This window comes from Mesoplodon bidens (assembly GCF_964165515.1).
Source record: "Mesoplodon bidens genome assembly, chromosome: 18".
In the NCBI taxonomy this organism is placed as follows: Eukaryota; Metazoa; Chordata; class Mammalia; order Artiodactyla; family Ziphiidae; genus Mesoplodon; species Mesoplodon bidens.
Genome location: NC_138175.1, coordinates 37,007,269 through 37,034,159, shown reverse-complemented (window position 1 = coordinate 37,034,159; position 26,891 = coordinate 37,007,269). Strand labels below are relative to the sequence as shown.

General features: G+C 35.6%; 1 protein-coding gene across 6 annotated transcripts in view; it reads left to right on the top strand.

The window, feature by feature from the left end:
• The window catches only part of PHKB (phosphorylase kinase regulatory subunit beta), a 202,666-nt gene that overhangs the window by 75,944 nt on the left and 99,831 nt on the right, over positions 1 to 26,891 (top strand). For all 6 annotated transcript variants that reach the window (XM_081215337.1, XM_081215338.1, XM_081215333.1 and 3 more), the window contains 2 exons: positions 13,464 to 13,527; positions 24,818 to 24,913. In XM_081215337.1, the coding sequence (XP_081071463.1) occupies positions 13,464 to 13,527; positions 24,818 to 24,913 (160 nt within the window). The remainder of the gene's footprint in view (positions 1 to 13,463; positions 13,528 to 24,817; positions 24,914 to 26,891) is intronic.

Below are 26,891 nucleotides of genomic sequence, written 5' to 3'. Positions count from 1 at the left end.
TGCGGAGCACGGACTCTAGGTGCGCGGGCTTTAGAGTGCAGACTCTGTAGTTGTGCCTCACACGCTTAGTTGCTTCGTGACATGTGGGATCTTCCCGGACCAGGTGTCAAACCCGTGTCCCCTGTGTTGGCAGGTGGATTCTTAACTACTGTGCCACCAGGGAAGTCCCTACACATAGTATTCTGAGGATAGAGGCTCTCTCTTCAGCATCCATGCTGAGTGGTCCTCTAATAATTGCAATCTGTAGCACTGTACAGTTACAGAATAATTTTTATTTAGGCCAAGCAGGAAACATTACTACCTTTTATACAGGAGGAAGCTAAAGTTTAGAAGGTTTTATAATCTCCTCCCCTCCGCTCCTTAAATGACACAAATCAAAAGGGTGTAGAGCTAGAACTGAATCCAGGTGCTTGGCCTCCAAATCCAATGTGATTTTTACTGTATCACATTGTAATTTAAAGTCTGAAAAAAGTTTTCCTAAAGTTTGAAAGAACAGCAGGGTGTACAATCTTGGTGACATTTTGCTAAGTTTCAAGGATACCTTTGCTTAGCAATCCGTAAAGCTTGATTCAGCATAATGCTTTTGTCAGTCCCTTCCTGATTCTACCCTTTTCAGCCCCAGGTTTGCTGGTATCTCTTTTAGTCCAAATTCTTGAATTATTTAGCATTTCTTAGATAAACTTCAGAATTGTTTTCTAAAAAGTGATCTCATTACATTTAACCAACACTATTCTCGCAGCAGCCTCACCCTTTTCAGGGATTTGGTAAAAGAGTCCATTGCTCTAAGTTCAGTATAACTCTAAATGTTTCCTAAGTAACCAACCATTCGCTGCTCTCCGGATTTTTCTGTTGGCTTAACTTTCCTCATGCAACATGCTCCTTTTAGTTGCTCCTAGGGTGTCTGGAACTATTTCAAATAATTCTCCTTTTTTCTTCTGTTTATTCTCTAAGTCTTTTAATAAATTCCCTTACATTTAAAAATCTTATATTATTGGATTTAATTGCATTTTCCTTCATATATTCTTTTGGTATCTATTTATTATAACACTGATTCTTAATCCCCAGAGTTACATATCCAGGTAGTCCTCTTAGCTGCTCCAAGTTTAATTCAAGTTTTTAATTTTAATATTTTCCCTTCCTCATTTATGTAAGGATATTTCTACGCCTTGGGGCTATCTTTAAACCCTTTAAACCAAAACTCTGTTTTGGAGAAGAGACGAGTCTTCTATAAAATGTGAATTGAATCCCAAACCTAACTTTGAATTTTTTGGCTATTGGGAAACAAAAAGGAAAGCTGTAATAACTTAGTAGTAACTTAGTAACATATGCCCAAATGGAAAGATTATTGTAGTTATATATCCAAATGGAAAGATTATTGGTTTTCTTGTGTGTGTGGTTGTTGTTTTTTTCTGTTTTACGGTTTTATGTTCTGTTCTCTAGGCTTTTCCAATAAAGAAAGCTATCATTAAAATATCAGATAAGTAACCACATAGCTCTACTTTACTCAGTTTAAGATGCTTTTAGTGGCCATTTTATTTCATACAGTGCTTGTTATTTAAAGTAACTACTTAGTCTCCTTAAGTCATTTTTGATGTTCCAGTCATTAAGCTATGATAGAAACAGCTACCCATCCATTCTGCTTCATTTTATGTATTTTTTCTGTACTGAGCAATTCATGAACACCCATTAAAACTATAGTACTGTAAAGTCCTTTTTCTTTCAGAGAGTATGATTGGATAGCTTAGGGAGTTAAAGCATAAGGTTAATGAATAGGAGATTGTAAATTTAGTTTCCATGCTTGCAGTTAATTTTTTGGATTCCATGGTGGGTTTTAAATCACCTAGTCCAAACCCATCATCTTTTCTAGGAAAGCTTTCATTTATGCAATAAATAACTTTATTACAAACTATCTCCCAGGTATACATCACTTTATTTTAGTTCCCGCAAGTAAGTGTTGAGGTTAACGCCTTGCAAGAATCAAGTTGGTGAACGTTCTGTTGGTTACTGTCACCTAATATTAATATGTGCATTAGCTAATCATGGAATAATTTTCTGATAATGTCTTGTGCCAGTAAAATACTTTTAATTCTTACAGCATACGTATTATATTTGCCAATAAATGTAAGATCACAACAGGGGTGTGTTTCTGTTTCTAAATAGCTTGCTGTTGCCAGAGTTTTAAATAACCAGTAAATAATAAATTAACACATTTGTGAATTTCAATTAAGTCCAATTATTCAGCCAATTGCATTGGGAAAGAAAATTAAAATGTTGAGAATTTGACCTTTTCTCTAGTCCAGGTACAGTGTTTCTTTCTTTTGTAATGCTTTATTTAGAAGGCAGTTTCCAAATTCATCCCTTAGCTGTCTTTTTGCATCATTTTTAAACATAGAACCTTGGACTGGCTATATCATGTATCTCCTCCACTACAGAAATTTTTATGTATTTGCCTTTTGAATAAGTTATTTTCTCTCACTTCTCAAAATACTGTGAATAGTTTTAATAACACATATACCTCACACTGTAAGTGGAAGTTTTCTGGTATTACTAGGTTAAATGCCTGTAAGCGTTGGTGCACTGGGGGCTAATGGAGACTCCTAGGGCATTGGGGACACATCCTTAAGCAAAAAAACCAGTCGGCAGTGAATGTTTTTGCATGCATTGTCAGAGCATATGACTCCTATGGGCTCTTCTAACTCTTAGGTTCTGAGAATTTAGAATTCTTATGCAGGTACTGTTTGGTTTCCATTTGAAGTATGCAAGGATAGGTATGATTGTGCTGCGTGCATGTGCAGTTAGGAATCTGCCTTAGATTCTTAACTGGTTACCTATTATTTCAAATAAACAGCCCCAAACTTAGAAGCATAAAACAACAGCAATCTTTTATTATTGTTAACTCTCATGGTTCAGAGGGTTGACTAGGCTAAGCTAGGGTGCTTAGGGTCTCATGTGTTTGCCATCAGTTGTGTCTGGGGCTAGAGTCAACTTTGAAGGCTTCCTCACTCAGGTATCAGAGTGTTGACTGGGACTTTGTCAGGAGCTGTCTGCCAGAAGACCTATATGAAGTTTTTCTGTATAGTTTCCTCACAGCATGGTGGCTAGGTTCCAAGGTTCAGTGTCTCAAAACCCACAGGCCAGGTGGGAGCTGTATTTCTTTTTATGACCTAGCCTCGGAAATCATGCAGCATAACTTTCACTACATACTGTTTGTTAGAGTCAGTAAGACCAGGCCATATTCTAGTGAGGGGAATTAGGCTCCACCTTGTGATGGGAGAAGTGTCAAAGATTTTGAATATGTGTTTTGTTTTTTTTTTTAAACATCTTTATTGGAGTATAATTGCTTTACAATGTCGTGTTAGTTTCTGCTGTATAACAAAGTGAATCAGCTATACGTATACATATATATCCCCATATCCCCTCCCTCCCACCCTCCCTATCCCACCCCTCTAGGTGGTCACAAAGCACCAAGCTGATCTCCCTGTGCTATGCAGCAGCTTCCCACTAGCCATCCATTTTACATTTGGTAGTGTATATATGTCAATGCTAATCTCTCACTTTGTCCCATCTTACCCTTCCCCCTCCTCTGTCCTCAATGCAGACATGTGTTAAACCACCACATATTCTTCATTTGGACTTTATTCCTTCTTGTCATTTCTCTAAAGTGACTTTGGCTATGAAAAGAGACTGTGTCCCTTGTCTTAAGTATACTAGCAGTAGCACATGAATTTTTATGGAATTTGTTTAACCTGTGGAAACATCAGGTACTTCTTCAGGCAGTGAAAAGCTAGACAGCAGATTTGAGGCAATAGGGCAGTATCTTAATCCCAGATTATTGGCTCAGTTGTTCTTGAGGACCAGGGTAAAATGATCTGCATAGATTCTAGTAGGGAAGAGAGTTTTCACCAAAGAGAAAGTAAGGATGCATTTGAAAGCCACTTACACTTCATCTCTCAGGGCTTAGTTTCCTCATTTTAAAAGTAGAGGGGAGGGCTTCCCTGGTGGCGCAGTGGTTGAGAATCTGCCTGCCAATGCAGGGGACACAGGTTCGAGCCCTGGTCTGGGAAGATCCCACATGCTGCAGAGCAACTGGGCCCGTGAGCCACAACTACTGAGCCTGCGCGTCTGGAGCCTGTGCTCCACAACAAGAGAGGCCGCGACAGTGAGAGGCCTGCGCACCGCGATGAAGAGTGGCCCCCGCTTGCCACAACTAGAGAAAGCCCTCGCACAGAAACGAAGACCCAACACAGCCAAAAATAAATAAATTAATTAAAAAAAAAAGTAGAGGGGATAAACAAAAGAAATGCAAGACTTGTACATCAAAAACTATAAAATATTGTTGAAAAAAATTAAAGAAGATATACAAGACTGGAAAGATATCCTGTGTTCAATGTACTCTATATCAAAAATCTGTCTTTTTTGTAGAAATTGACAAACTGATCCTAAAATTTATATGGAAATGCAAGGGACCCAGAATAGCCAAAACAACCTTGAAGAACAAAGTTGGAGGAGTCACACTTTGCAACTTCAAAATTTACTACAATAATGAGCTTACTGTAGTTACACTAATCTGCTACAATACTTTAAAAGTGTGGTACTGGTATAACAACAGATATAGAGATCAGTGCAGTAGAATTAATGATCTAGAAATAAACCCATCTATGGCCAGTTGACTTTGACAAAGGTACAAAGATAATTGATAGAGAAAGAGTAGTCTTTTCAACAAATGGTGCTGGGACAACTGGATAGCCATATGCAAAGGAATGAATTTGGATCCCTACTTCATAATATGTACAAAAATTAACTGGAAATGGATCAATGACTGGTAGTAAGAGCTAAAAGTATAAGACTCTTAGAAGAAAACATAGTTGTAGATTATTGTGACCTTGGGTTAGACAAGGTCACACCTTAGCTATGACACCTAAAGCACAAGTAACCAAAAAAAAAAATTTTTTTTAATATGTTTTTGTGTGAACAAAAGTTTTCAATTCTCTGGGATAAATGCCCAGTAGTTCATTTGGTGGGTAGTTGCATGTTTAGATTTTTAAAAAACTGCAAGCCTGTTTTTTAGAGTTCCTATATTGCTTTACATTCCTACCAGCAGTGTATGAGTAATGTAATTTCTCTGCATCTTTGCCAGCATTTGATGTTATCACTATTTTTTGTTTTAGTTACCCTGATTGGTTTGTGGTGATATCTTATTGTGGTTTTAATTTGCATTTCCTAATGGATAATGAAGTTGGATCGTTTCATGTGCTTATATACCATCTGCATATCCTCTTCAGCAAAATGTCTCATGTCTTTTGCTCATTTTCTAGTTGGATTGTTTTTTATTGTTGATTTTTGAGAGTTCTTTATATAATTCTTGATATGAGTCTTTTGTCAGTTCTTTGTTTTGCAAATATATCCTCCCAGTCTGTAGCTTGTTTTTTTGTTAGCGCAAAACTTTTATGAAATCCATTTTATCAATTTTTCCTTTCATGGATTGGGCTTTTGGTGTAGAGTCTGACAACTCTTTGCCTAACCCTTGATTCTGATGATTTTCTCTGATGGTTGGTTTTGCAAAAGTTATATAGTGTTATGTCTTATACTTAAGTTCATTATCTATTTTGAGTTAACTTCGTAAAGGTGTGATGAGACTTAGGTTGAAGTTCTTTTTTTTTTTTCATATGAATGTCCAATTGCTTCAGCATTATTTGCATTTGTTGAAAAGCCCATCTTTCCTCCATTGAAATGCCTTTGTGCCATGTTAAAAATAAAGTGGACATATTTGTATTGGTCTATTTCTGGGTTCTATGTATCTATTCCTCTGCTAATACCACTGATATGATCATGTCAGTTTTCTTCTTTAGCCTACTAATATGGTGGATTATACTGATTGATTTTTGATTATCAAACTAGCCTTGCATCCCTAAAATAAACCTCACTTGGTCAGTTATGGTGATAATTCATTTCACATATTGCTAAATTCCGTTTGCTAATTTTTTGAAAAAGGATTTTAATATCTGTATTCATGAGAGATACTGGTCTATAGTTTTCTTTTTGTGTATTGTCTTTGGTTTGTTTTGGTATCAGCTCAATGCTAGCTTCATAAAATGAACTCTGAAGTGTTTTTTTCCCTCTATTTTCTGTAAGAGATTGTGTAGAATTGGTGTCAGTTTTTCTTTAAATGTTTGGTAGATTTCTTCAAAGAAATCATCTAGGTATGGAGATTTCTTTTTTGACCATTTGAAAATTATGGATTCAATTTCCTTAATAGTTGCAGGGCTATTCAAATTTTTTCATATCAGGTGAGTAGTGATAGTTTGTGCTTTTCCAGGAATTGATTCATTCCTTCTAAGCTATGTGCATCAAATTGTTCAGAGTATTTTCTCATTATCCTTTTGATGTCTGCAGTGTCTGTAGTGATACTCCTGTTTTATGCCTAATATTGGTCACATGTGTTTTGTCTTATTTCTTTGTTAGTCTTTCTAGAAGTTTGTCAATTTTCTTTTGCTCTTTAAAGAATCAGGTGTTTGTTTCATTCATTTTTTTCTGTTTTCTGTGTTGAATGTCATTGATTTCTGCTGTTATCTATGTTATTTCCTTCTGTTTGCTTCAGGTTTATTTTGCTCTTTTTCTAGTTTCATTACATTGGCCTTAGATAATTGATTTGAGACTTTTCTCTTTGCTAATATATACATTTAGTGCTGTTAATTTCCCTCTCAGCACTTCAGTTATACTACATAAATTTTGATGTTATATTTTCATTTTCATTCAGTTCAGTCTATTTTTTTATTTCACTTGAAACTTTCTCTTTGGTTCATGTGGATTATGTAGACAGGTGTGTATTGTTTTCTTTACAAGCATTGGGAGATATTCCTGTTGTTGTCCTATTATTGGTTCTAGTTTGTTGCCATTATGGTTAGAGAACACAGTATGATTTCAGTTCTATTATAGTCTTGAGATTCTGTTTATGGCCAAGGTATGATCTCTTGGTATATGTTGGTGGGCACTGGAAAAAATATATATACTCTTGTTATATAGAATTTTATTCATTGATTTGTGCTGCTATAACAAAGTACCATAGACTGGGTAGCTTAAACAACAGGAATTTATTTATTACAGTTCTGGAGGCTAGAGTATCCAGTATCAACTTGCCAGCCATTTCTGTTCTCTGGTGAGGACTTTCTTCTGATTTGCAGATGGTCACCTTCTTGCCATGTCCTCTCATGGCAGAGAGGGAGAGAGAAAGCAAGCTTTCTGGCATCTCTTCTTAAAGGGATACTAATCCCGGGACTTCCCTGGTGGTCCAGTGGTTAAGACTCCATGCTTTCACTGCAAGGGGTGTGGGTTTGATCCCTGGTCAGAAAACTAAGATCCCACATGCTGTGTGGCATGGACATAACTAATCCCGTCATTCATTGGGGCCCCACCTTCATGACCTAATCTAAACCAAATTACCTCCCAAAGGCCCATCTCCAAATACTTGGGCTTGGGACTTCAGTTATATGCTTTCTTTTGCTTTTTTGCATGATATTTCTTTATAAAATCCTTTTACTTTCAACCTGCCTATATTGTTGTATTTGAAATGAGTTTCTTGTAGACAGTATATAGTTGGGTTATGTTTTTAAATCAACTCTGCCGATCTTTCTTTTAATTGCCATATTTAGACCTTTTAAATTTAATGTAATTATTGATATGTTTGAGCCTAAGTTTGCCATTTTATTTTTGTTTTGTGTTTATTCTCTCTGTTTTTCATTTCTCTATTTTCTTTTTCCTACCTTCCTGTGGATTCTTAAACATTTTTTAGAATTATGTTTTGATTTCTCTATAGTGGTTTTGAATGTATCTTTTTTATAGCTTTTTAGTGGTTGTTCTATATTATTATGTATACATATGTACTCAGTGTATTGATGTCATCATTTTACCAGTTAGAGGGATTATAGAACCCTTACCTTCGTTTGTGTCATGTTACCCTCCCCCATTTATTATAATATAATTATCTTAAATATTTCCTCCATATACATTTAGAACCACAGTGTTATAACTTTCGGTGTAACTGTCAAACATAATTTATAAAACTCAAGAGGAGAAGAGAAGCCTATTGTATTTATCAGTATTTTTGTTTACCATATTCTTTCTATCTATCTAGCATTTCCTTTCTGTTTTGAGAACTTACTTTAGTCACACTTTTAGGGTAGATCTGCTTGTGACAGATCTCTTGTTTTTCCTTCATCTGAGAATGCCTTGCTTAAATAAATAAATAAATAAATATATTTATTGGTATAAGTTTCTAGGTTGACAATTCTTTTCTTTCAATGCTTAAAAACTCTTGGGTCACATCCTTTTAGATTTCATTGTTTCCAATAAGCAAGTCACTGTTATTTAATTGCTTTTCCCCTGTAGGTAAATTGTTTTCTCTGGCTACTTTCAAGATTTTTCTTTGTCTTTAGTTTTCAGAGGTTATGATGTGTTCTAGAATGGATATTTTTATTTTATTCTGTTTGAGTTTCACTCAGCTTTTTGTCTCTTGCTAATTGGGAAAATTTCTGCCATTGTCTCAAGTGCTTTTTTTTTTTTTTTAACTCTGTCCTTTCTCTCCTCTCCTTCAGGAAGTCCAATGACATGAATGTTAAATCTTTGTTAAAGTTCCACAGGGTCCCTGAGGTTCTCTTCGTTTGTTTTTTTTAAGTCTATTTTCTCTCTTTTGTTCAGATTTTATCATTTCTATTGTTTTATCTTCCAGTTTAGCTATTCTTTCTTCTGTCTCCTTCATCCTGTTCACTGAGCTTTTGATTATTGTATTTTTCAGTTTAAAAACTTTGCTGAGACTTTCTGTTTCGTAGCTGAGACTTTCTCTTTTCATTTGTTTCTGTCATATTCACAATTGCTCACTGAAGCCTTTTTGTCATGGCTGCTTTAAAATCTTAGATAATTCTCACATCTCTTTTGTCTCAGTGTTACTATCTATTGATAGCCCTTTTTTATTCAGTTTGAGATAGTCCTGTTTCTAGATATGATGAGTGGTTTTTAAAATTATTATTATTGAGACATGGACTTTTGGGGTATTATAAGACCCTGGGGACTTTAATTTTTTATTTTAGCTGTATTTTTTGCCACCACTCTGACAGGGGAAGGGGGTAGGCACATCACCCCATTACTGCCAGGTGAGAATGTAAGGCCAGGGGTTTTTTTGTTGGCACCCAAGATGGAGACTCTTCATTACTGCTGGGTCTGGGTTGTTATGTCTAGTTCCCCAGTAGGCTTCCATTAATACCTACCTGGCTGGGAAAGATGGAAGTACCTCATTACTGATTTCCAGTTGACCTCCACTTACATGACAGGGAAAGGGTGTGGCCGCTTTACAGCTGGGCATTAGTGAAAGTTTTAATTCTCCACTGGACGTCCTCTGGTGCCATCCCAAGAGGAAGGGGAGATTCACCTAATTACTGATGGGTGGGAATGAAAGTTTAGGCACCCTATGTGATCTCCACTGACACTGAGGTGTGAGAGGGGAGACTTTTGTCATCCATGAGGAATGAAAGTCTTGACTTCCTCCTTGGATTTTTCTGACACCACCACAACTGAGGTGGTTGGATGTTGGATGCAGTTCCTCATTATAGACTCAGGAGCGTAGAAGTCTAAATTTCCCACTCAGCATTTACAGGGGTGGGTGGGGTTAGGGTCACAGTTTTTTTGAGTGGTTATTGTCTAAAAGTTTTCTATTTCACTAGGCTGCCCTTTTCCTGGTCCATTGGCTTTTGTTGGGGATTTTTTGTATGCATCTACCTGCATTTCCTAGTTGTTGGTTTCTTCAGCTCTAAGTCTGGTATATATGAGGCAAAAAGGAGCAAAAAGGATACTCAGGACACTCACCATAGTGCTGTTCCTAGAATCCTGAGGTTCCTAGGCAGTCTGCCTTCTTTCCATTTTTCTGAGCCTTTTTATCTTTGTTTATGCAACGTCCAGGGTTTTTCATGGTACTTAGATGAATAAGGAAAATTATGTCAACTCCACCTTCCCGTTCATGTATTTCATTTAATTTTTTTCAGTCTTTTGTTCCTTTTTATTGACAAGTAGTATCCCATTGTACAGATAAATCACAGTTTGGTTTATCCATTTTCTGTTGATAGGAATTTGGGTTGTTGACAGTTTGGGGCTATTAAAAATAAAACTGTCATGAATATTTGGATCCAGATCTTTTTGTTAACATATACTTTTATATCTCTTGGAAATACCTAAGAGTAGAATTCCTGAGTTATATATTGTGTTTTAACTTTTTAAGAAGCTGCCAAACTGTTTTTTGAAAGGAATTTACCATTTTTCATTCCTACCAATAATGTATGGTAGGAATTTCAGTTGCTCCACATCTTTGTCTACACTTGGTATTGTTAGTATTTTTATTTTTAATCATTCTTATGAGTATGTGGTAATTTTAATTTGTATTTTCCTGTTGACTAATTTTATTGAGCATCTTTTCATGTGGCATTTATGTATCTTCATATATCTTCATTTTGAAGTGTCTGTTCAAATCTTTTTCTCACTTTGAAAATGGATTGTTTGTATTCTTACTGAGTTTTAAGAGCTCTTTGTGTATTCTGGATACAAGTCTTTTGTGAGATATGTGTTTTACAAATATTTTCTTCTAGAGCGTAACTTGCCTTTTCATTTTATTAATGGTATCTTTTGAATATCAGAGATATTAATTCTGATGGAGTCTAATTTATCAGAAATTTTTATGGTTAGTGTTTTATGTGTCTAAGAAATTTTTGCCACTTCAAAATTGTGAAGATTTTTTCCTAGGTTTTGTTCTAAAAGATTTATAGTTTTAACTTTTAAATTTAAGTCTATGATCTATTTCGAATTAGCTTTAGTGTACAGTGTGAGGCAAAGATTGAGGTTCATTTTTTTTTCTATATGGATATTTCATTATTCCAACACCATTAAAGACTATTCTTTCCCCATTGAATTACCTGGCTCTTTGATCATATACATATGGGTTTATTTCTAGACTATTTTATTGATTTATATGTCTGCCCTGACCCATACTGTACTGCACTGATAATTGTTGCCTTATGGTAAGTCATGAAATCAAGTAGTCCTTCAGCTTTTTTTTTTTTAAGGAATAAATAGCTTTATTTAAAACCAAGAAGAACTATTCTACTCTACCACAGATTCTTCTCATCTTTTCAGAAATTTCTTCTTTTGCCTTCATAGTCATGGAGCTCTTCTGCCTCCGAAGTAGTCCTTCAACTTTGCTCTCCTTTAAAAAAAACTTTTTTACTATCCCAGGGCTTTACATTTTCACATACATTTTAGAATTAGCTAGTCAATTTCTACAAAAATGCCTGTTGATATTTTGATTGGGATTGCATTGAATCTATAGATCATTTTGGAGAGAACTGACATCTTAATGATCTTCAGTTTTCCAGTCTGTGAACATGGGATAGCTCTTTATTTATTTAGGTCTTCTTTAATATTTTCAGAAATGTTTTTCAGTGTTCAGGTCTTGCATATATTTTGTTAAGTTTATGCTAAAATATTTCATGTTATTTTATGTGATAGTAAGTGGTATTTATTTTTAACTTTAAATTTCCAGATGTCCATGGCTAGTTTGTAGAAATAAAATTGATTTTGAAAGTGATCTTGTCTCCTGGGACCTTGCCAGATGTCCTTAATAGCTCCAGTAGCACATTTTTGTAGATTCTTTAGGATTTTCTATATCTGTGATCATATTGGCTATGAGTAAAATCTTATAGTATGAGTCACTCACCTTTGTGCTTTTACTTTTGTAATAAAAACAAATCTGTTCCTTCTCTTAGCTCATCTTTGAGGTCCTGGATTTCACTTTAGTCCTACAAACTGCATCGCTTTATCAATTCCAAGGTATTTTAAAACTTAAAATAGGCATCTGAGAGTTAGTGTGTCAAAAGTTTCTCAGGTATGCCAATTAGGACATTGAATTATAAGTTTTTGTTTTCCTCTCTTTAACTTCCACCTGATCACTATCTCCATACATTAATTATCCTTTTTTAAAATTGAAGTATAGTTGATGTACAACATTATATAAGTTGCAGGTGTACAACATAGTGATTCACAATTTTTAAAGGTTCTGTTTCATTTAAAGTTATAAAATAATGGGTGTATTCCTTCCCATTCATGTATTTTAAAATGTTTCCCACCTATTTACTATCCTATAGTAAAATTAATGCTTGCTTGCCTCAACATTTCATGTAAAACAACCCATAGAAAATATAGATCGTGATGACATGAATAGCTTAGAACAGTGGTTCTCAAATTTAAAGTCCATTCAAGCATGTGGAGGGCTTGTTAACACCCCAGTCCCAGAGAGCAGTGAGAACTGGCAAGTTTCCAGGTAATGCTGCTGCTCTGGGAACCACACTTTGATAATCACTGCTATAGAGAAATGATGACAGGTCATTAATTTTAAATGATTAATGGAATATGCAGTTTCTTTGAGAAAAAACAAAAAAATTGCAATGAGTAAAATAAACTAGATATTAGATCTAAAATATTTAAAGGTTGATATTTATAAGATGACAGTGTCATATATTTTTATTTTTTTTAATTTATTTACTTTTTTTTTTTTTTTTTTTTTTTTTGCTGTACACGGGCCTCTCACTGTTGTGGCCTCTCCCGTTGCGGAGCACAGGCTCCAGACGCACAGGCTCAGCGGCCATGGCTCACGGGCCCAGCCGCTCCACGGCATGTGGGATCTTCCCGGACCGGGGCACAAACCCGTGTCCCTTGCATCGGCAGGCGGACTCTCAACCACTGCGCCACCAGGGAAGCCCAGTGTCATATATTTTTAATGAAATTTGGGTCTTCCCACTTTCCAGCACTATTGTATGAGGCATTTGAGAGGCCAAAGTGGTACACATTTTATTTCAAAGAGAAGAATATAGCAAAAAATGAGAGGTATGATGATCATTTGCTCTGTGAGCATAAAATAATGCCTATTTTATTGGACCCTAAGCAAAGAGTATTTGAATGGGTATATTAAAATACACTCTGTGATAAGTGTATGGCATGCAAAATCTTTTCTAGGGCTCAGAATTGACGTCAGAAAAGCTCTGTTAGTGGATCTGAACTAATGACGCCCAACCTGGTGTTGCTGTGCACATGTCATCATAGTACACCTTCCTCTAAACTTAATCTTTTTTTTTTTCCTTGAGTTAGTGAATATAAATGATACTGGAGTTAAGATTACTCCCATCAATAGTATGACCATTTGTCTAGATCAAAGTGAACTTAGAAATATTTTTCCCTGAAGGTCACTAACTATAAGAAAGGAAAACTAAAACAGTGAAATGTCAGACTAAAGTTTCCTAGACATCATTCTTCTTAGGGAAGATGTTATAAGTGTTAATAAAGAAACTTCCCTGTGAAAATTCACCAGATAATGGTTCTTATTTTGTAGCCAGATGCATCAGAGTTATAAAGTATTTCCTTTTCTCTTGTAGCTCTGTTGGCTTAGCAAAAGCAGCCCTAGAAGCAATTAATGGATTCAACCTCTTTGGCAACCAGGTAAAAAAACAGCAATACCAACAGACTTTGATTATTTTTTGAATTGCATGTTTAATTAATTTAGCCCTTTGATTATTTTTTTGAATTGCATGTTTAATTAATTTAGCCATTTATTAACCAAGTCATTCGTTATGATCAGAGAATGTCTGTAATTTATGTAGCAGCCCATGGTTGAACAGCCTTTCCTTTGAATATGATTTGCTGCTTAAATTTTAGGTTTCTAACTAAAAAAAGATTGCTTAACTTAAAAAACCCTCTTGATTAAGAATTCTCATTTTCTTTCTTCAGTAACTTTCCCTCTAGTCTTTTTTTTTTTTTTTTTTAGATTCCATATATATGTGCTAATGTACGGTATTTGTTTTTCTCTTTCTGACTTACGTCACTCTGGTGTCACATGATACCTCATTGTAGCTTTGATTTACATTTCTCTAATGACTACTGATGCTGAGCATTCTTTCATGTGTTTGTTGGCAATTTGTATATCTTCTTTGGAGAAATGTCTATTTAGGTCTTCTGCCCATTTTTGGATTGAGCTGTTTGTATTTTTGATATTAAGCTGCATGAGCTGCTTGTATATTTTGTAGATTAATCCTTTGTGAGTTGCTTCATTTGCAAATATTTTCTCCCATTCTGAGGGTTGTCTTTTCGTTTTGTTTATGGTTTCCTTTGCTATGGAAAAGCTTTTAAGTTTCATTAGGTCCCATTTGTTTATTTTTTTTTTTAATGTGCGTTTCTCTAGGAGGTGGGTCAAAAAGGATCTTGCTGTGATTTACGTCAGAGTGTTCTGCCTATGTTTTCCTCTAAGTTTTATAGTGCCTGGCCTTACATTTAGGTCTTTAATCCATTTTGAGCTTATTTTTGTGTATGGTGTTAGGGAGTGTTCTAATTGCATTCTTTTACATGTAGCTGTCCAGTTTTCCCAGCAGCACTTACTGAAGAGGCTATCTTTTCTCCCTTGTATATTCTTGCCTCCTTTATCAAAGATAAGGTGACCATATGTGCGTGGGTTTATCTCTGGGCTTTTTGTCCTGTTCCATTGATCTATACTTCCGTTTTTGTGCCAGTACCATGCTGTCTTGATTACTGTAGCTTTGTAGTATAGTGTGAAATCAGGGAGCCTGATTCCTCCAGCTCCATTTTTCTTTCTCAAGATTGCTCTGGCTATTTGGGGTCTGTTCTGTTTCCATACAAATTGTGAATTTTTTGTTCTAGTTCTGTGAAAAATGCCAGTGGTTGTTTGTTAGTGATTACATTGAATCTGTAGATTGCTTTGGGTAGTAGAGTCATTTTCACAATGTTGATTCTTCCAATCCAAAAACATGATATATCTCTCCATCTGTTTGTATCATCTTTAATTTCTTTCATCAGTGTCTTATAGTTTTCTGCATACAGGTCTTTTGTCTCTTTAGGTAGGTTTATTCCTAGGTATTTTATTCTTTTAGTTGCAGTGCTAAATGGGAGTGTTTCCTTAATTTCACTTTCAGATTTTTCATTAGTGTATAGGAATGCAAGAGATTTCTGTGCATTAACTTCATATCCTGCTACTTTACCAAATTCATTGATTAGCTCTAGTAGTTTTCTGGTAGCATCTTTAGGATTCTCTATGTATAGTATCATGTCATCTGCAAACAGTGACAGCTTTACTTCTTCTTTTCCGATTTGGATTCCTTTTATTTCTTTTTCTTCTCTGATTGCTGTGGCTAAAACTTCCAAAACTATGTGGAATAATATTGGTGAGAGTGGGCAACCTTGTCTTGTTCCTGATCTTAGTGGAGATGGTTTCAGTTTTTCACCATTGAGAGCGATGTTGGCTGTGGGTTTGTCATATATAGCTTTTATTATGTCGAGGTAAGTTCTCTCTATGCCTACTTTCTTTTAAAGGAGGGTTTTTCTCTTAAATGGGTGTTGAATTTTGTCAAAAGCTTTTTCTGCATCTATTGAGATGATCATATGGTTTCTATCCTTCAGTTTGTTAATATCGTGTATCACATTGATTGATTTGCATATATTGAAGAATCCTTGCACTCCATTCAAGTGGATAAAATCCACTTGATCATGGTGTGTAATTCTTTTAATGTGCTGTTGGATTCTGTTTGCTAGTATTTTGTTGAGGATTTTTGCATCTGTGTTCATCAGTGACATTGGCCTGTAGTTTTCTTTCTTTGTGACATCTTTGTCTGGTCTTGGTATCAGGGTGATGGTGGCCTCGTAGAATGAGTTTGGGAGTGTTCCTCCCTCTGCTATATTCTGGAAGAGTTTGGAAGGATTCCCTCTGGTCTTTTGTTCAGCTTTCACATTTTAAAATACTCCTGGCATTATATACTATATATTTTCCATGTCAGTTCCCTCTTTGGTTTCAATTTAATGTATATCGATGTATATGTCACGCAGAGGGGAACTTGCTTAACATGTGAAGCCAAAGAATTGGAAATTGTGATCCTAGCTTAACCCTCAACTGGTTGTAATCATATGTCTAAATCTCATTTTCTTTGGGATAAAAGAGAAACCCTTAGGGTTGCCTTAAATTTTTAAAAGATCTTTGACCAATTTGTGCCCCTAATCAGGTGACCATGGATTGAGTTGTCAATGGAAGGCATAATATGCAGCAATACAGGTTACCTCTCTGGATCAAGAAGTAGACTAATTTTCTTAGCAATTTTTGTAAAGATTCCAAAGATGAGAGGGCAAAGGAAGTGTTCAACTAATACTATAATTAACCTTAAGCTATTAAAATGCTAATTAAGTCAGTGAAGATACATTTTAGGAACTTATGCAGACATGTAAAATGTGACATGGATTTTGTTATGGCAATTATAATATTGATACTATGTACCTCAAGTCTTGCATGTAAGAAAGTTTCAAGTGGGGGCATGGTGACACAACTGCGTCTCTTCCTCTCCCTACATACGTAAACTCTATTCTCACTTCACCTTCCTCTGGAGGAAAGATTCTGGTTAAATCCAGGAGATGAAGGATGAAGAATGACCACAGACATGAAAGGATTGGGAAGAGGGGAGTAGCACCTCATTCTGGGTGCCCAAGAGGAGAGTCTAAATCACCCACTTCCCACACTCTTTTTCTCTCAAGACCTCTGGCTGAAGAAATTGAGGAATCGGAGCTCATGGGGGCTCAGGGGTATATGGGCTTGTTGAAAATTGTGAGAATTAATATTATGCTTCTCCTGGAGATTCTTGGTGTCTCTGGCTCTGATCCCTTGGCTTGTATCAACATTTCTCTCTCTCTGAAGAGTCAACATACTCATGGAAATCCTACATGTATCCTTCAATACTTTTCATTTCCTTTTCCCCCCTGCCTCACTCTCAATACATTCATTTAAATATGTGTATATGTATGAATATGTATGTGTATGAGTATATAAATATTTACAAAATATATGTATATATATATATATTAGATAAGGAAGGAAGAAAGGAGTGTGTGAGTAGGAGTGTAATCTGCCATAAAAGAATGCCATTGTATTCAGGGTCAGGAAGTAGAATCACTGTGTGCTCTGTACTGCTACCAGTGAATTTGTGACTTTGGCTAGGTATTTACCTAAGTCTCAGCTTCCTTATTTAAACAAATACAGATATTGACTCTAGGACCTAACTCAGAAGGTAGTCATGCAAATAAAAAGCTTAGCATAGTGCTTGGCAAAGATTAAACCCTCAATAAGTGATACCTCATGTTATTACTAGTGAAGTGCTGGTAATACTAAAGAAGGGTAATGAAGCCATTGGACTCCAAAACTTCTCGGGGGTATATGAAGGAGACTGAGAAGAGTCACAGACTAAACTAGTAGTGTTCCAACAGCAGTGTGGAAAGATGCAGGTCTTGCTCTTCTGCCTCCCATGGTAACCAAGTAGTGAGTTGAATGGCATTGCATGTCTAGGTCAGCTATTATAAAGTAGTGGTCAGCTCTTTTTTTTTTTTTTGCGATCATGCCATCTCCTTTGATGTACCTGAGTCTTAGTGTATACTGTTTATATATCTAGCATGCATCCTCTCTACCTACATATATACCCACAAACATATATGGTACCTTTCTTAACTACCTATATTTCAGGGCTCTGCCTTCAGCCTACTTTTCCCAGGAAGCTTCTGTAGATTTGTTAGCCATAATTCTAAAAGTACTGAATTGCTTTACTATGCATTCTGATTCTGAGTTGTAAATATACTGCTGGTATTGTTCCCCAGCCATAAATTCTCAATCTTGGCTGCACGGTAGATTTGAGGAATTTAAAAAACAGTACTGATGCCTGGGCTCTACCCCTAGAGATTGTGACTTAATTGTCCAGAGGGAGGCTGTGGTGTTGAGATTTTTCTAAACTGCCTGGGAATTCTAATGTGCAGCCAAGGATGAGAACAACTGCTCTCAGCAGAGTTAACATTTGACCTTGTTTAGTTCATGTCTGTTTCCAGCAGAGCTGTGCACCAAATGTTTGCTGACTTGACTATTTCTTGATTATTTCAGGTAGAAATATAGACAAATAAGGTCTTATTCCTTTAGCCACACAGATGTCACATTTGGCAAGTAGGGCCTCTCCATCTTCCAATTTTTTTGATATCAGAGTATCCTAGTTTTACAAATTCCCTTTTATCTTTGTTTCTGATGTGGAGAATTACAGAAACCTGACTTTGAAAATGTTAAAATTCCCACCTCTACAGCAGTTAACTTAAAAATGTACTTGCTAAACGATAGCACATTTAAAAGTGCATATGATGTTTTTAGTGTTTAATCATTTTATAATATCACTCCATGTACTTAAAAGATCTGTGGTCTAATTAAAAGTCAGTGACCGGGGACTTCCTGGTGGCGCAGTGGTTAAGAATCCGCCTGCCAATGCGGGGGACACGGGTTCGAGCCCTGGTCTGGGAAGATCCCACATGCCGCGGAGCAACTAAGCCCAAACGCCACAACTACTGAGCCTGCGCTCTAGAGCTTATGAGCCACAACTACTGAAGCCAGCACACTAGAGCCCGTGCTCCACAACAAGAGAAGCCACCACAATGAGAAGCCCGTGCACCGCAACGAAGAGTAGCCCCCACTCACCGCAACTAGAGAAAGCCTGAGCGCAGCAACGAAGAGCCAACACAGCCAAAAAAAAAAAAGAATAAAAAGTCAGTGGCCGGAAAAAGAACTGAGATAAAGAAAGGTTTTTTTTTTCAAGTGAAAACCTAAGGAAACATCCTCAAGACTTAAGGGATTTCAGGTCTAATGAGTATTCTCAATTATTTCTGAAGAGTATTGATACAGTGTTTTGGAAGACCTGATCATGTATCTTTAACTTAATTAATTTAGAGCTTCGAAAAAAAGTGCATCCCTGGTTGGTGGCAACTCAGAGAGTCATAGATCTTTAGGGCTGGAAGGGCCCTTCTCTCAAAATGAATAGAGTTGAGGTGGATTCCCATAGGTCATATAACAGAGAGGCAGAACCAGGAATTAAGCCAAAGGCACTTGGTAATGAATCTGGAATATAAGATATTAGTACAGGAAATCTTGGATCTTAAATGCTTTCTACCTTTAGTGGTAAAAGCTGTGTATTATCTTTGAAAACTCTTAAGCCATTTTCTTCTTTTTTAAATTAAATTTAATTTAGTTTAATTTTTTATTGAGATGTCGTTGACATGTAACATTATATTAGTTTCACTAATGTAATGCCCACTCTTGCCACTTTTATTTAACATAGTATTAGCCAGTCTTAGCCAGATAGGAAGTCTTAGCCAGATAAATTAGGTAAGAAAAAGAAACAAAAGGCATCCAAAATTAGAAAGGAAGAAGTAAAACTGTCATGATTTGCATATGTCATGAATATACATATTATATATAGAAAACCCTAAAGACTCCATCAGAAAACTGTTAAAGAACTAATAAGCAAATTCAGTAAAGTTGCAGGACACAAATCAATACACAAAAAATCTGTTGCATTTCTGTACACTAATAATGACCTATCAAAGAGAAATTAAGAATACAATCCCATTTACAATTACATCAAAAAGAACAAGATACCTAGGAATAAATTTAATCAAAGAGGTGAAAGACCTGCACACTAAAAACTAAAAGAAACTGATAAGAGAAATTGAAGACACAAATAAATGGAAAAATGTTTCATGCTCATGAGTTGGAAGAATTAATGTTGTTGAAATGTCCATAATACCGAAAAAAAATATACAGATTCATTGCTGCATTATTTATAATAGCCACAATATGGAAAAAACCTAAGTATCCATTAATGGAGGAATGGATAAAGAAATTGTGGTATATGCATACATACAATGGAATATTATTCAGTCATAAAAAGGAGTGAAATCTTACCATTTATGACAACAGGTGGACCTTAAGGGCATTATGCTAGGTGCTAAGTAAAATATGCTAAATGAAATAAGACAGACAGAGAAAGACAAATACTGTACTATCTCTCTTATATGTGGAATCTTTAAAAAAAAATCAAAACCTCAGATACAGGGAACAGATTGGTGGTTGCCTGAGGCAGGATGTGGGAGGTAGGAGAAGTGGGTGAATTGATCTGTTCTGTTTTAAAAAAGAAACATTGTATATAATTCTCTTCAGTGAATATCACAAGTTAAAAATTTGTCTTAGTTTGAGTGATCCATTCATATTAAGGCTAAAATTTATAGACATGTTTTTGTTATTTTTACTTAAAAGAAACAACATTGTATTAGTTTTAGGTATACAACATAATGATTTGATATTTGTATATATTATGAAGTGATCACCACAGTAAGTCTAGTTAACATCTATTACCACACATAGTTACAACTTTTTTTTCTTAAGACCTACTCTCTTAGCAACTTTTCAAACCTATGCTATACATTACATCCCTGGGACTTACTGGAAGTTTGTACCTTTTGACCACACCATTTTCTTCTTAATTATTGATCTTTCTAAAAGAGGTTTCCACTTGTTGAACTTTTGCCCTTTTTGTGCTTTGGTGTATAAGACAAAAGTTAATCTTTATTTTTATGGGAAATTGTTGGGTGGAATAAGCCTTTAGCTTTGGCTATTATGTGTTCCTGCACTTCCTTTCTTATTTTTTTAAATTGTTAGACTTGCCTTATTATTAAAGAAAAAGGACTCATGATTTAAATCTTCACTCCGAAACTATTTTCAAAACATATTTTTGTTTGGGAGAAAATATCTAAGAAGAAAATTTGATCAAGTGGCTTAATTTTTTAAATAAATTTATAATAAAGGCTAATTTGGAGCATTTAGAAACATACTCATATAATCCTTAATATGCGAATCACTTATTTCATCATGGTTTCAAATATTTTCTCTGTGTGTGTGTATATATATGTGTGTGTGTGTGTGTGTGTGTGTGTGTGTGTATGTCAATACTCGACAATATATGTAGTGATTTATAAATATATATAGTGGTATATAAATATTTGATAATACTTAAATCATAATTTATAGTTAGCACATGTCACAGACATCAGCAACAGTTTTGTGATTCCTGGGTCTGAGTCTCAGCTCTATTCTTATAAAACGCTGAGAATTAACACTCAGGTTCATCTCTCTCTGTAGGTTGAAACCCCTTTAACAATATGTGAGTAGGATTTCCTCTAGTGAGGGCTACTGGAAACTGCTGTTGGGTCAGTAAGTAAAAGTTGGCTATTTACAGGCCACCACCTCTACAGCCGTGGCGTAGAGGGGTAATTCCCACCAGCAAGTATCATTTCTGCAGAATACGTCTCTAGGCTTGCTCACAGAGCTATAGGACAGCCTAATGCTGGACTAGGTAAGAAAGTGTCCTGATCATGGTGCTGTTTTTTTGTTTCCAGAAGAACAGAAAAGGTCATGTATAGTACTGACACAATAGATACACTGATCAGTTTCATCTTGTTTTATTCTTTGATGCTAGATGAGGGTAGTAAGCCCATTAGCTCAGGTTCAGAGAAAAGTCTAAAGAGGAAAAGAAAGGCCTGGGCAATCCTTCAAATCATTTCACTTTTAATTGAGACTAAAGAGATCGTCTTACTGTCATGTTACCTACCAGAGTTCTTGGCTTCCTTAATCAATAGGAATTGATCAGAGGCCAGACAAGAAATTCAGGCAAGGTTTTATTGGGGCCCCTGCTGCAGCAGTGGGGAGAGAGAACAAGTAACAGGTTCCCTTGCTCACTCGCTTGCTTGCTGGGTGGGGGGCGAACTGGTTCTTCATATGGGGTGAGGATAGGGGTGCGTCCAGGGGTCAGGCTGGAGAGGTGTCTTAGGCGGTTTGCCCACCCCTTAGGTGGTGGTGTGTGCAGGGGGCATGCGCAGTACCTTGCTTTTCCTTCCGGCTCTTCAGAAGTGGCTGTTGGGTTTTTGGTCTCTTTGTATCTTGTCCATAATTTGCCCAGCTGACCATGCACACAGTTATTTTTAGTCCTTTATAGTTTCTTTGTATTTTATTGCTGGAGGAGACATTTGTCCAGGTGCAAGCACTGCAGCTAAGGGTCCCAGGTCCCAGGTGCCAGCCTGTCTGAGTCATAGATGTTACCCTTGGCCATAGATACCATCTCAAAAGTGTTTGTTATGGTCATGGAGGCCTGGGTAGATGGTTCAGTGCAGCTCTTTGCCTTCATTGGAACTCAAGTCAGTTTGAATCATCTTGTAATGTGTATACTAGAAAACAATTACAGAAACTCAGTTTGGGAGTAAAGTTTGAACTGTCCATCTTATCTATGCTCTTTAGATGGAGTCAGGATATTATGGCAGAGTTATGATAATTTCAGGAAGTGAAAGATGAAAATAAAATATCCAAAGTTAATAAGATACTCTGGAGTGACATACACATATAAAACATCTTTCCATATTCCTGCCTTTAATTGGAGAAATCAAGATACTGACAAATGAGCTGAGGCCAGAATCTAAAAGGTGATGACTAGAAAGATTTCTCATATTACGCAGTGTTCAAAGCCATGCAGACATGTCTAGCTTCCTTTGAAATTTGCAGGCCTAAAATTAACGTGTCTGATAATTTAAAGTAGGTGATAATTAATTCCATATGTAGGTCTCCTTGATGACGTTTTAAAAAATTTGCTTCTGAATAGGAATAGCTGCCCATGGCCTTGGGTGAATTTTATTCTTCTGTAAGTCCAGGCCATATACCTAAAGCATGGTATATTTTTTTAAGATGACAGTCAGACAATATAGTTTATTAGCCTTTGATCTTAGTGTTAAAATATGATAGTATTATGAGATTAATTTTTCCTTTTGTGCCTATTTCTTAGAGGCTGACAGAGGAGGGGACCTCAACAAATGCTTTGGTGAATCTAGATAAACGATTTATTTGTGGGTAGAAAATAGAAGTTGGCTGTTTATATGAATCAAATAATGGCAAGAATTACCAAATTTGCCATTTCACTTCATTATTTATAAATTATACTACTTAGATTGTCGTATCTTTTAAAAAATTAAATTCAAGGCAGACTGATTTGACATGTAATTAACTTTATTAATTTTCAGCCTAAGGGTAAATTGTAAGTCCTGTTATTTTGTGTATTCATTGGCTCCCAACATCGCATACACATTCATTTCTTTCCTCTCTTGTTCCAACCACTCTACTTGCTCCCCCTTCCCCCAAAATTCAGATCCTAGTTCTGGTCCTCACCTTCTCCATGAAGTACCGCAAGGTCCCCATTTTGTTTTCCTCCTGTTAACTTTAGAGGCTTATTATTATTCTTTCATCTAAACCACTCACCTGGTACATAGTCCTGTATTGCCACGTGCAGTCTTTTTGTTTTGTTTAATATTTATCTGATTTAGGACTGTATATCACCTGGGTCAGCTCCTTGAGAGGAGAGGTCTTGTTCTGTCTTGTTTTACTCAAAGCAGAGGGCACATTACCCTGACATTGGCAGCTACTGCGTGAAGGTTTGTTGGGCTCAATTTTGTGAGTACAGATGAGAAGTAGGGACTTTCAAATAATAGAAAGACTGTTTAGAATTGATGTGGTTGAGAGACTGCCTCACTCATTCCTTGTTCACTTATTGTCAGAGTTAAAAGAAATTTAAGAAATAATATTATGAATGAGAAGTTCTATTTTACGAGCTAATATTCATGTATGAACATGGGTTAACAGGAAAAATATACAGAGTGAGTATGATGTTTGGATCTAGGGCCTAGTACTACTAGCTTTTGAGTTTCAGTCAATGTATTTTATCTTCAGGGCAAATGCATCTTTGAAGTTGGTGAGAATTGGTATGAGATTTAGAAGGTAATGAAGCAACATGAAATTTGTGATGGTGTTCTTCCTTTCCCCATGCGTTTTTCTGAGTATTCTCTTGTAATGGAAGCAGTCATATTCCAATTTCATTCTCTGTGTTTTCAAAATATCTAGCTCCCCAATAAAAGAACAAAGCCATGTTTATTTTAAAAGTATGCTATTGAAAATGGAAAGCACTAATGGCTAAATAGTACTGATAAATCTTTTTAACTTGGTTAGCAGACCAATTATTTTTTGTTAACACTTTTTTTTAATTCAAGTTTTTGGTTCTTACTTGAAAGATAATTTTTAGTGTGGGAAATTGTATAATATAGTGTTCAAGGTGTGGTCTTCTGTGTCAGACTTGATTTTGAACCCTTGCCTCTGTTATACTAAGATTTAGCATCCTTTTCTGTAAAATGGGTATAATAATATCTACATAAGGGGATTAAATGAGATAATCCATGTGAAGCATAAAACAGTGCCTGACACATAATGAATATTAGCAAGTATTTATGTACATTACTATTATTTGAGATTCTCCTGTCTTCATATTTTAATCAAGTAGTTTTTATATCTGTAATTCTAGATATCTAAATTCATTTAATTTCATCGTTCTTTATTAGGACTGTACAATTCAGATTTTGTGAATCCAAATTAGTTCTTATTTCCTTGTCAGAAGTACTAGCTAAATGATTTTTTACTTTTATTAAAATATCCTTTATTAGTTATCTTGTAATCTATACATTTTGATTTTTAAGAAAACTAAGGAGAAATTGGAAAAATTGAAAAATAACATTTATTTTTATGATTATAAAATTAATATGTTTATTGCAAGAAATTTGAGAAATACTGAAAATATTTTAAAAATTGAAATCTTCTGTAATGCCACTCTCAAATGCAACCAATGTTAATATTTTTGTGAAATTTTTTTTGCTTGTCTTTTTTAAAATTTTATTATTTTTCTAAATTGAGGTAACTGATTTATAATGTGAAATTTATTTCAGTCAAATTGCCCAATATTCTACAAGTTCTTTTATGTTAATCTAGGAAATTTTTCTTTCTCTCTCATTCCAGGGCTGTTCTTGGTCAGTTATATTTGTGGATCTCGATGCCCACAATCGCAACCGGCAAACTTTGTGCTCACTGTTACCCAGAGAATCAAGATCTCATGTGAGATATTTTTATAATAAATTAATATGAACTGTTGTTTATGATTGTTACATAGTTTTGTTTCTTTTTCCAAGAAAGTACTCTAAAGTGTTAAAAGTTGGCAGAAAAGGTAAGAAGAGAGAATGTTGCCGCTTACTCCTCTGGCCTGGGGAGGTCAATGTTTAGGAAGTGAGCAGAGCTGTGGAGAAAGCTGCTTTGTCCTTTGAGTTTTCATAGAGCAGTAGGGAACTAGATATATTTTTTTCTCTTTGGGGGAGTAGCAACATTATGCCAAAATTAATTTTTTTGGTCATGGGATATTATATACCAGTAAGTCCCCTACACATGAACCTTCAAGTTGCGAACTTTCAAAGATGTGAATGTGCGTTCCCAGGTCCAATCACATAATTTAGTTCACATGTCTGGCGTACATTGTCACGTGCATGCATCCTCTACAAGTGGTTGTGCTTTTGTGTACTTTACTGTACAGTATTGTATAGAGTACAGTAGTACAGTATCTTTATTTCAAGCCCAGGATGTCTGGAAGCAAGCTTAAAAGCAGCAATGATGTAGTTGGTACTGCTAAAAAGCGCCAGGCGATAATGATGGAAACAAAAGTGAAAATAACTGAGAGGGTGGAGTGACAAGAAGAAGAAGAGGTAACTGAAGAACCAAAGAGATTCATGACACAGGAAATGGCAAGGGGATTTTCTTTGTTTGAGGAGGCACTGTTAGTTTTTGAGGCACAGGACCCAAATGTAGAATGGTTCACAAAGGTTGCAGCAGCCTTTCAGAATGCAGTCCCTTGCTACCGTGTCATCTATAACAAGAAAAAAAGAGCTACTACCCAGATATCACTGGACCATTTTTTCAAGAGGGTAGATAGAATTTAATCCAGCAAAGAACCAGAACCTGTGAGTGCAATTGCAGCTTGCCCTCTGTCTCCTATTGCTGAGGATCCGTTAGCTCTACCATCTCCCACCTCCTCTCCCTCCTCTAGTCAGTAACTCTTCTTGCTTGTTCACTTGATGCCAGCCCCTGTATGCCAGCTGTTGTACTGTACTATTTTACTTTTCAAGGTACTATACTGTAAGATTAAAAATGTTTTCTTTATTTTTCGTGTTCATTTGTTTTTTATGTATTATTTGTGTGAAAAGTATTATCAACCTATTACAGTACAGTACTATATAGCGGATTGTGTTAGTTAGGTACCTAGGCTAACTTTGTTGGACTTACAGACAAATTGGACTTAACAAACGTGCTCACAGAACAGAATTCGTTCATATGTAGGGGACTTACTGTATTAGAAATGTAGAAGAATATTTTTCATAATTTAAATTTCTTTTGAATAAAACTGCTTTCATTATTTCTTTTCTCTCATTTGATTCACCTTTTTCTTTTGTCTGATAATCTCTTAAATGACTATGTAATACCTGATTGCAGATTTTTCTAGGGGTTATTTGTGGCTCTATTCTTAGAAAACACCCAAAATGGACAATTTAATTATTTTAAAATAACTATTTTATAGAAGTAATACAAGATTATGATAAAAGACAAACAGAATCCACAAATAAGCAAATAATAAAAATATATCCACTCATTATTCCACCATTCAGTTATAATCTTAGAGTGACATCATTTGGGTTTGTATGTTTCCATGTATTTTTATGTACACATATAACATTTTTATTTTACAAAACTGGAGGAATATTGTTCATAATGCTTGATAACCTGTTTCTTTGAATGAACATGTTTCCATATTAGTAAACATTTCTATAATATAAATTTTAATGGCTGCTGATTTACTCAGCTAATTGTTGGACCTTTAGGTTGTTTTCTGGTTTTCACTATTATAAACAAATTGTTATGACAGATTCGTTGTAATGACTAATTAGTGGTTTCAAATTTTTACACAATGACTGAAATAATGTACTAAAGTTTGAGTCCAGTGTTGAACCTTGAAAATACTCCTTATCATTGAATGAAGTTTTATCTCCTC